The sequence below is a fragment of the Sciurus carolinensis genome, chromosome 2 (genome assembly GCF_902686445.1).
Source record: "Sciurus carolinensis chromosome 2, mSciCar1.2, whole genome shotgun sequence".
Taxonomy (NCBI): Eukaryota; Metazoa; Chordata; class Mammalia; order Rodentia; family Sciuridae; genus Sciurus; species Sciurus carolinensis.
Genome location: NC_062214.1, coordinates 138967109 through 138977925, shown reverse-complemented (window position 1 = coordinate 138977925; position 10817 = coordinate 138967109). Strand labels below are relative to the sequence as shown.

The 10817-nt window shown below is 47.6% G+C and overlaps 1 protein-coding gene across 1 annotated transcript; it reads left to right on the top strand.

Annotated features, from left to right (window-relative positions):
* The first annotated feature begins 1943 nt into the window (after positions 1–1943).
* Foxa1 (forkhead box A1) lies at positions 1944–7520 on the top strand. The gene is given in 3 exon segments (XM_047542518.1): positions 1944–2496; positions 4816–5638; positions 5641–7520. Coding segments are annotated over 3 exon segments (1404 nt in total). The 5' UTR covers positions 1944–2424; the 3' UTR covers positions 6150–7520.
* Positions 7521–10817: the final 3297 nt, after the last annotated feature.

Sequence of the window (10817 nt, the reverse complement as noted above, 5' to 3'; positions counted from 1 at the left end):
AAGAAAATACTGTAGTCATGCTTGATGTTGTAGAAGAGCCAAGAGGGCGTTGGAGAGTCACACACTGGAAGGAACAAGGAAGCTCATTAACACTGAAAGTCCACATCAGGCTGAGGGAGCTAAGCATCAGTGTACTTTGCAATTGGAACTGAGGTCCTGCTGCTGATGGGAACTTTGCACAAAAGAATTAGCTTCCCACACACACTTGAAGTACATTTACACAAACTCATGGGCCCACCTCCACAGATTGCATTGGAATGGGTTCTTGGTCTGCTGAGTTCCAGGTGGATTTAATTTCACTCTCATACCTTCCCTCACAAATGATGTCCCCCACCTTTTTGTTCAAAAAGGAATTGTAATTCAATGCTTTTATCTTTTTTATTTCCTTAACTGTACATCTTCACCCTCTCTGCTCCCCTGCTGATCTAAAAGATTTATTTGGTTCAAGGATTTAATGTGATTCTCTTGCCAGATTTCAAGGAAGAAAGATTTAAGAGAACAAAGAAAGGGGGGTGTGATAAGGTATCTCTATGGAAGACAAGTTAAAACACATTTCTTAAAATGAGATTAATCACATTTTTAAACTTTGCAAAACAAGAATTTTGTAGTCGTAGTTAAGATTTTATTTTATGGCTACTTAAGGAAACCTAGTGGTTCTGCAGGCAGGTGCAACACATACAGGGTCACTCACACACTCCATCACTCATACTCAGAAATACACTCAGTTACACATCCTCAGAAACACATATAAAGTCTACTCAGAAACACCCATACACCATCTCCCAATTTATCACCAGTTCAGTGCCTATCATCCAGTCTCTTTGGTTGGTCTTTTTCTCCAGGACATGTGAGCACTCCACTACAGAGAGCTTCTAGGGCGGCAAGAGGCTGTGCGTGAGGGAGAATTTTCCATAGCCGCCTAGGACCCATTAGGAACCAGGCAAGAGCTTGAAGTGCTAGTCCAGCACCTCCGGGTCAGAGACCCCACCACTACGGGCTGCCTCTGGCTTTGGCCTGGCACCTCTTCAGCAGTGCAGATGCGTCCCCGAGCGCGGGTCCTAGCTTTACCAGCTAACGCCTGTGTTTAGGGAGATGTCCCCTCCCCCTGACCTTTCCCTATCAGAAACCAGACGGTAGCTTTCAGCTCAGTCCTCCAGGCTGCCGAAGGGGGGTGGGAGGAGGAGCTCGACAGAAGAAGGACGGCCGACTTGGATCCGCCTGCTCTACCACACAGACATCTGCTCTCAGTTTCTTCCTCTTTATGATCACTACAGAGACAAGGGGAGTGGAGTGGACTGAGGCGGAAAAAAAAAAAGTTATGTCATAAAGATATAAAACGGTGCTGTGACTCACCTGCTCTTAGCCGCAGGTACGAGTTTCGTGGCAGCGCCTCCGCTCTGCTAGCCAGAAGCCCGGGTCAACCTAACGTCACTCGGCCCGGCTGACTCAGATGACTGGGTTTCTAGTGACGAGGCAAAAGTAGGTCTTTTTCCCTTTTCTAGTCTGAAGCCCAAGTGAGGGAGAAAAAAATAAAAATAAAGTCTGTATTCACCGGTCTCTCGGGGTTGAACTTTGGGTCTGGAATCAGGAGGGTGGAGGCAGGGAACAGGTAAAAGGGCAGGAGGGGCTCCGGACGCCGTCGCAGTTCTGGTTCAGAGAGTGGTGAGTGCCTCTGGGGAGGAACCCCTTGGTCATCTAGCGCACACGGTCCAAGAGCCTGGGCTTCGACGCCACCGCCCCAGCCCTTCTCCAGCTACAGGGTACCCATCTAGAATCTTGGCCTGCCCTTAAGGTCCCGCCTATTTTTCTTTTTTCCTTTTCCAAAGGGGGTTACATACACTCCCCCGCCCCATTTCACTCTTTCCCTAGCCTCGGGGCTTAAACCAATTACACTGCTTTGCAAACAAAGTGAGGGCCAGGTTTGGGGGGAGGGGACTCAGTGGGAGGGGGCGCGGGGGGCGCGCGCGGCGGCGGCGCGGCGGGGCGGGAGGCGCAGTGGCTGGACTGGCGGGCGGCCGCCTCGCAGGTGCACCTCGGGCTTTGTAGGTGCGAGCGTCTTTGTGCCGCGGACAAATGGGGAGAGGACGAGGAGGTGGGCACTCGAGCGACGTAAGATCCACATCAGCTCAACTGCACTCGCCTCACAGAGGCCGCCCGCTCACTTTCTGCGGAGGCGCTCCCCGGCGCCGCGCTCCGCGGCAGCCGCCTGCCCCCGGCGCTGCCCCCGCCCGCCGCGCCGCCGCCGCCGCCGCGCACGCCGCGCCCCGCAGCGCCAGGCTTCCTCCTCTCCGGGGTGGCTTTGGGCCCGCGCGGGCGCTCGGGTGACTGCAGCTGCTTCGGCTCCCCTCCCCCCGCCCCGCGCCGCGCGGTCGCCCGTCGCTTCGCACAGGGCTGGATGGTTGCATCGGGCAGGGCTGCTCCAGGATGTTAGGAACTGTGAAGATGGAAGGGCATGAGAGCAGCGACTGGAACAGCTATTACGCGGACACACAGGAGGTGAGAGGCTAGTAGCCGGCAGGGCGTCCCCGAAGCCCAGAGGCCGGGGCGAGGTGGGCGCGGGACAGGCAGGGTGGCTGGCGGGCTGGGAGCGCCTAATCGGTGCCAGGGCTGCCGGTCTTGGTGTGGTCGGGGCCCAGCTTTGGCTGGGCCTCATAGCCAGCCCTGTTGCCCTGCTGGATCCCTGCGCTCGCAGCGGGCAAAAGAGTTTTAGGAAAGTCCGGGCTTTGAAAACATCCGCTCTGGGAAGCACTTGTCTTTGCCCTGCAGAGAGCGGGAGCTGGAGCCCGGCCCTGGGTGCCGCGGGTGCCGCGGGTGCCGCCGACACTAGTTGGAAGCAACTCTGAAAAAGCCAGAGCTACACTTCAGGGCGGTCTCTTCGTCCCACCGTTTTTATTTGCGGACGTATTCGGATAAAGGCGCTGTGCTGCAAAGTTGGGCGTCTTAATAATGAAACGATTCCTAAATTTTGTAAAACTTCTTCAAAAGCCCTGTTTGGGTAGAAGCGAGCCCATTCTTCTATAGAACCGCTGGGTGGCGCTAGTGCGAGCCAAATCTTTTTCCAGAACTCGGGGCCAAGAACCTGTTTCTCTTCATTGTCCCTTTGGTGGCCCGTTCATGGGCTTTATTTTACATTGTGCACAAAAGAATTGAGAAGAAAACCAGGTACAGGCAGGATCACCCACTATTAAAAGTATTTTTTCTGGAAACAGCTTTCAGTTACTTCCCAAAAGTTACGCTTATTGGATTGGGCCTTGGATTATCTTGGGAAAAGTGAAAGAAAATAAACTCCAAAGTAAATAAACCGAACCATATAACGGCGGTGGACCAAAAAATATAGAATCAGACATTTTCATAGCAATTAATTTGGATTGATATAGAGATATTCACAAATTCATTTGAGTTTATTTGAATACCATAGCTTACAGGGTATTCCTATTTAAATCTATTTGTTCGCCTCATGTTTTCAAATGGAATTATTTTTCTAATGAACATAAATTTGAGGACTTTATTGTTCTTTATTAAATTATTAATTTTAATATTTCTGGACCCTACATTTTAAAATAACCAGTTCATTCCCAAATTACTATTGATAAAGAGTTCACTTGCTGATGATTTTTAAAGGAATCAGAACTCTTCCAGAGGTTTAATTCTGATGCAGTCATCTCAATCCACCAGTTAAGCCCCTTAGTAGAAAGAGCTTTTTTACATGTTGAAGTTGAGAATTAGGAAGTAGAAGAGCAATAAGAAAAAGTAAGTAGAGTTTAATTTTGGACATCTTTCAAAACAACTCATGTAGTTTCAAAGGCAAGGCTTTGAAATGATCAGCAGCAGCTTATCGGTGTGTGAAAAAAAACCCAGATGATTATTTCAACAGATTGCCACCAAAATTTTCACACTTGCAAGGGATTGGAAATAAGTAACAATGCAGGTTTTTGAATGGTTTGCAGAGGTATACATATAAACTCATGTTAAATGTATGTAGTAGGTTGATATATATGATGCACCCCTGCAATACCCTTCTGTTAATTCTTCAGTTTTATTTTTCTGAAGCCTATATAACTTCTGAGTTTGCTTCCTTTTTAAATATTAGAGTTGTTACAAGTAGGTGGGAAACATTACGTCTAAATATAATTTTTTACAAACGAAAAGGCATCATTTGGCAAAAACTCCTAAAACAATAAAGTCAGTTGTTGGAAAATGAATGATGGTGGGGGGTTATATGGCCATGGATGGTTTGCTCTATCAAGGAGAGTTTCATTAACAACCATTTAGCACAATTGAGACTGCTAGCCTTGGGTGAGGTGTGGGCGCAGAAGTTGGTGCACTGTCACTTGCCCAACGGGGGCTGGGCTGGGGAACCCACTGCGCCCTTGGGGTGAAGTGAAGAATCGAAGGGTCAGAGATTAATTCTGTTTTCAAAGTTTTAAAGACCATTTGCCCAAAGGGCTGAGGCTGATCTGGGGTGGAGACTTGGTATACTGCCTGGCGTGGATAGAGGCGGCAGTGAAGCTGCCCTGGAAGCCAACCTCTGAGTCTGGCGTGTAAGGCGATTACACATCTTCCCGGGGACATATTTTCTGTGAGTGCTTGTCTTTCATGCCTGCTGCGTTAGGATTTTCCTCCTGCCGCGCAAGACATCTTTGCTCGGTCTGGGAAGGGCGCCTAACAGTTTGCCCTGGGTGGGGGGCTCCCATACTTTCAGAAATACTCTCCATTTGCCCCCCGCCCAGGAGTTTTGCTCCCGGCCTGCTGCCCCCCTGAGCCTACCACTAACCCCGCCCTTCGGGGCCTCTTCATTCGCTGTCTCCGCTGCAGGCCTACTCCTCGGTCCCGGTCAGCAACATGAACTCAGGCCTGGGTTCCATGAATTCCATGAACACCTACATGACCATGAACACCATGACCACGAGCGGCAACATGACCCCGGCTTCCTTCAACATGTCCTACGCTAACCCGGGCTTGGGGGCTGGTCTGAGTCCAGGTGCTGTGACTGGCATGCCAGGGGGCTCAGCGGGCGCCATGAACAGCATGACGGCAGCAGGTGTGACGGCTATGGGGACGGCGCTGAGTCCAGGTGGCATGGGCGCCATGGGCGCGCAGCCGGCGGCCTCCATGAATGGCCTGGGCCCTTATGCAGCCGCCATGAACCCATGCATGAGCCCGATGGCGTACGCTCCGTCCAACCTGGGCCGCAGCCGCGCTGGGGGAGGCAGCGACGCCAAGACGTTCAAGCGCAGCTACCCGCACGCCAAGCCGCCCTACTCCTACATCTCGCTCATCACCATGGCTATCCAGCAGGCGCCCAGCAAGATGCTCACGCTAAGTGAGATCTACCAGTGGATCATGGACCTCTTCCCCTATTACCGGCAGAACCAGCAGCGCTGGCAGAACTCCATCCGCCACTCTCTCTCTTTCAACGACTGCTTTGTCAAGGTGGCACGATCCCCGGACAAGCCGGGCAAGGGCTCTTACTGGACGCTGCATCCGGACTCCGGCAACATGTTCGAAAACGGCTGCTACCTGCGCCGTCAGAAACGCTTCAAGTGCGAGAAGCAGCCGGGGGCCGGGGGAGGGAGTGGGGGCAGTGGCTCCAAGAGCGGCCCTGAAAGCCGCAAGGACCCTTCCAGCGCGGGTAACCCAGCGCCGACTCGCCCCTTCATCGGGGCGTGCACGGGAAGGCGGGCCAGCTAGAGGGCGCGCCGGCCCCCGGGCCCGCCGCCAGCCCCCAGACTCTGGACCACAGCGGGGCGACGGCGACAGGGGGCGCCTCGGAGTTGAAGACTCCAGCCTCCTCGTCGGCTCCCCCCATAAGCTCCGGGCCCGGGACCCTGGCATCTGTGCCCCCCTCTCACCCAGCGCATGGCCTAGCACCCCACGAGTCCCAGATGCACCTGAAAGGAGATCCCCACTACTCCTTCAACCACCCCTTCTCCATCAACAACCTCATGTCCTCCTCGGAGCAGCAGCACAAGCTGGACTTCAAGGCATACGAGCAGGCACTGCAGTACTCGCCCTACGGCGCCGCCTTGCCCGCCAGCCTGCCGCTTGGCAGCGCCTCGGTGGCCACCAGGAGCCCCATCGAGCCCTCAGCCCTGGAGCCGGCCTACTACCAAGGTGTGTATTCCAGACCCGTCCTAAACACTTCCTAGCTGCCGGGACTGGGGTTTTGTCTGCATGGCCATGCTGGTAGCAGAGAGAGAGAGAGAGAGAGAGAGAGAGAGAGAGAAAACAAAACAAAAAACAACAGCAAACAAAACCATACATACCTAACCAAAAACAGCATAATAAAATCCCAACTACTTTAATTTTTCGTGCACAATTTTTCCCCAGTGGAAAGGACTGTTACTTTATTATTGTATTCAAAACTCGTTGTGTATATTATTACCAACCCCACAGCAACAAAAATTTTTCCTGTGAAGTTTAATGATCCACAAGTGTATATATAAAATTTTCCTTCTTCTTTGCCCTCTTCCCTTTCTTCCCTCTTTCCCTTCCAGACACATTCTAGTCTGTGCAGGGTATATTTAAAAAGAAAGAAAGACGGTCAAGTTTGTAAAATATTTGTTTGTGCTTTTTCTCCCCTCTTACCTGACCCCAACGCACGAGTTTACAGGTCTGTGGCAATACTCTTAACCATAAGAATTGAAATGGTAAGAAACAAGTAGACACTAGGGGCTCTAGGAAGTATTGAAAGATTTCTGCAGTTATGCAACGAAACATAAACAGAATAAACATCAGAGCCATTTGTTTTTCAGCTTACATTTCTGATCCAGATAGCAGTTGTCTTTAAATGAAATACACATATACTGTCTATGGACTTAATTATGCTCAGATATGTAGACATTCTCCATATATTTACATAACATATAGAGGTTAATAGGTAGGTAATATACATTCTACATTTTAAAGAGTTGCCTGACCAAGAAGTTACAAGGACTCTACCCCCTTGTTCTCTCCCAATATATGGGCCTGGGAATTGATTCCTCAGGAATTGCCCTCCTCAAGAACTCTGCTCCTTGATTTGCAGAGTGCCATGGTCATGTCATTCTGAGGTCACATAAGGTATAAAATTAGATTCTGTGAATGTACACCATTTAAAGGATATTTCCCCACAAAAACAGAATATCACAATGTTGGAGAAGAGAGACATTAATAGGGAGCTGTGTTTCAAAAATTGGTCCAAGATTCCAAAATCCTATTGATTGTGGCCATTTTAATTATTGCCATCGTGTGCTTGTTTCATCCAGTGTTAATGCACTTTCCACAGTTGGATATGGTGTTAGTATAGCCAGACGGGTTTCATTATTATTCCTTTTTGCCTTCTCAATGTTAATTTATTGCATGGTTTATTCTTTTTCTTTACAGCTGAAATTGCTTTAAATGATGGTTAAAATTACAATTAAAATGTTAATTTTATCAATGTGATTGTAATTAAAATATTTTGATTTAAATAACAAAAATAATACCAGATTTTAAGCCGTGGAATATGTTCTTGATCATTTGCAGTTAAGGACTTTAAATAAATCAAATGTTAACAAAAAAAAAGGATTTCTCTTATTTTCATTCACTTAACTAAATCCAAAACGGATCTTCTGAATATTATATTTTTCAAATTTTGAAACAATATGAATGACAAACAGGAAAATTACCTAAAACAAAATTGTTTCATCTATGATTTAAATGAACATGTGGTCAGTAAAAGGCAGTGAAAGAAATTAAAGTGGGCAGATAGAGTGATTAAATAGTCCAAGAATTGAGATTTTTAAAAATTCTTTATTCCCAGTAAGGTTTACTTCAATTTTCTTGCATGACCTTAAGCCTTTTGTGTTTCCTTTGAGTTTTTCCACTGTGAAATCAAATATTGTTAATTTTCCTCCTTTCCCAATGTATACTTTCCCCCTTATCAGAAAAGTATTGAGAATAATATATCCGCTGTGACTGATAAAATTAAGTTGTCTTCAACAGGGACTCTTCAACCCTATTCTCATTAAAAGAGAACTTAACCATCCTGGTAGCTTTGGAGGGAGAAAGGAGAGGAGTTAATTCACTCCCGTAGGGAAAGTTTTATATTTTTAAAATTACTGATGGTTAAAATATCGCTCCTCAGAACTCAAATCTGATGATTTGTTTGCCTTCAAAGAAGATTTGAAATGCAACTTCACACCCCTAGTTGCTTGGGATCACAAAATCATTAATCTCCTTTGATAGTAGGCTCACTTTCCAGTCCACCTATTTCTTTGTAAGTCTTGTTCAGATTGACATCAACAATAACACCACCACCCCAAGTAGAGGCTGGCCTGCCTGAGCGCTTGTGTATGAACTCCATCCTCACCAGGGCTTGAACTTGGACAGCCTTTACTTTGATCGCACCACTCCACACCGCGGACAAGATAAAAAGAGTTGTGGCGAGTCGCTTAATTATCGCGTAATGGCCTCCCCAGATGAGAGAGGGGAGCCACATAGCACTTGGGAAAAATCCAGACATCTCCGCTCACTTCAACAAATGAAAGGAGAAAGGGAAAATAAATTCCTGGTTTAAGTCATTTCAAGACTTAATTTGGAGACTTCGGAAGGACGTTGAAAACCCAAGAGAGGAAAAAGCTTTGACTCTTAACAGTTATTCATAGTTACATAGCGGGTAAAGGAGTCATAGCAAATTCGAATTCCAAATGTAACACAAACGTATGAGCTTGGGCCTCTGCATTTGTCATTTCCCCCAGTTCCCTTGAACCTAAAGGGTCTGAGTTTTGTGCCATCCCCTTGGAGACGTTCCCTTCTTCCCCTTCAACATATTATCAGTGTCGATGTTCAGTCTTCGCCCCACCAGGTTGAAGTCGGCCTTAGCTCTTGATCTTTTACTTGGCAGATTTTTTCTGGGTTTGCGGGTGGCGAGGTGCCCCGAGCCTTCGTGGACCTCCTGGGAAGCGAGAGCCAGGGTCATGAGGAACTGGTCTTGCCTTGGAACAGAGGCTCCTGCAGGCCCAGCTCCTGCCGGGTGGGCGTCTCACGCGATTATCTGACTACGCACCCCGCACCCCTGGGCTATGCGATCTGTGACCCGCGCGTCGGGACTAGGGCAGCAGATTTCTGGGGAAGGGGGGAAGCGCAAGACCGCAAGCGTCTCAAGATGACAAGTGCAGTTAGTTCTTCATTGTTTGGGCATTTTCCCCGCCTAGCGAATAAATCTTCTGTTGAGCCGGAGACCTAAAAGTCAACAAAGAAGTCCGGGCGCCTCGTTACCGTCCTACGGCCCCAGCGGCCAGCGCTGCCGCGGCCGCTCCCGCTGCGTAATCCCTTCCTCGGAAACCCGGACACACAAACGCGGGAACGCCCGGGGCCGGGGCGCGGCGCCCCTGGGCCAGGAGGAAAACATCTGTGGATCCGAGGGAGCGCGGGGACCCTCCCCGAGCGTGCGGCTTTCGTGCGACTCCAGCTCCCCCGCCCCCGCGTTTGGTCTACGCGTTCCTGTATTTCTTCACCTCGGAAGCTCGGGCGGACGAGGGCTGGAAAGGGGATGCTCCGGGCTCGGCCGCGGTGCCCCCTGCTTGTTCTATTTAGGAATTTCGCCCGAGGTGGGGGAGGGGTCTCCAGAGGCGGAGGGAGGGCTCGAGGAGAGAAAGTCTTCCTACTGACCCTAGCGTAAAGCCCCGGAGGCCCTCGGATCCGCTGGCAACGCCGCCGAGCAAACATATTTTTCAAAAGAAGGAAAAGATGTTTGGGGAGTGAGTGCAGGGGAGAGAAGCTTCAACTGTTACTTCCACCTTGCATTCGGAAGCGGCAGGTCTGAAACATTTTAAAACTGATTTTAAAAAGCAGAAGTGGGGAGACAACCAAAGATAGGAAAGAAGAAAAACTCACCTATTCTATTCAGCAGAAACGAAACAACTCAGAAGAGTTCGCAAGTAGAAGTCAGCTCAGTTCGTTTTCCACAAGGTAGTTAATACAGTGTTCAAATCAAAGATAAAATTGTATTTCCGTTGTCCCTTAGGTGATCCCCGGGCATAGCACAATAAACTGGCGAGAATTGTTATGAGACGAAAACCAACGGAATCCTATTAAAGTTTTTACCTTATGTTTTCATTTTTCAGAAGACTAGATACCTGACAGATTTCACTGAAAGTGTAAAAAAAAACATTTTTCTCAGTAGTCTTGCAGATTTGAATGAACCATAACAGACAATAATTCCCACAGTGATAAAATGTTAAAACCTTGTTGTTTTGGCATTTAAAAAATTGATCTCAGTTACAATGAAAATGCTTATTAAATTTCTTTGCCAAAAAAAAAAAAAAACTGCGATCAATACGAATTCCTGTCAATGCGGACAAAGTAGGAGACCTGTAGCCCAAATTAATTAACCTTTCCTCAAGATCAATTGGTTTTCTGTTGATTTAGCAGTAATATTGTAGAACATTTAGCTATAATGTATTTTAATGTGATACCTCAATATGTCAAGAAGAAAAACTTGTTGAAAAATAAAATTGCTTAAATTATTTAATATTTAATAAATTTGTAAAAATATTTTGTCTTCAAAATTAAACACTTCATTTGAATTATAGTGCAATGTGGTTTACAACTAATACAGTTAGAAGAAAGCCTAATTACTTCAGGATAATTACATGCAAAGGTGATTATTTTTAAGCTACCTTGTGCTAAATAGGTAATCAAATTATGCTGAAATTTAGAAATAAAAAGTTCCCAACTAAAAGAATTGTTAGTATCTATAGATACTCATAAGATGGAGACTGTTATAAAATGAAATCACTTGGAAGATTTTACAACCTTCCTGTTTATAAATAGAATCCATTTGGAAAGATACA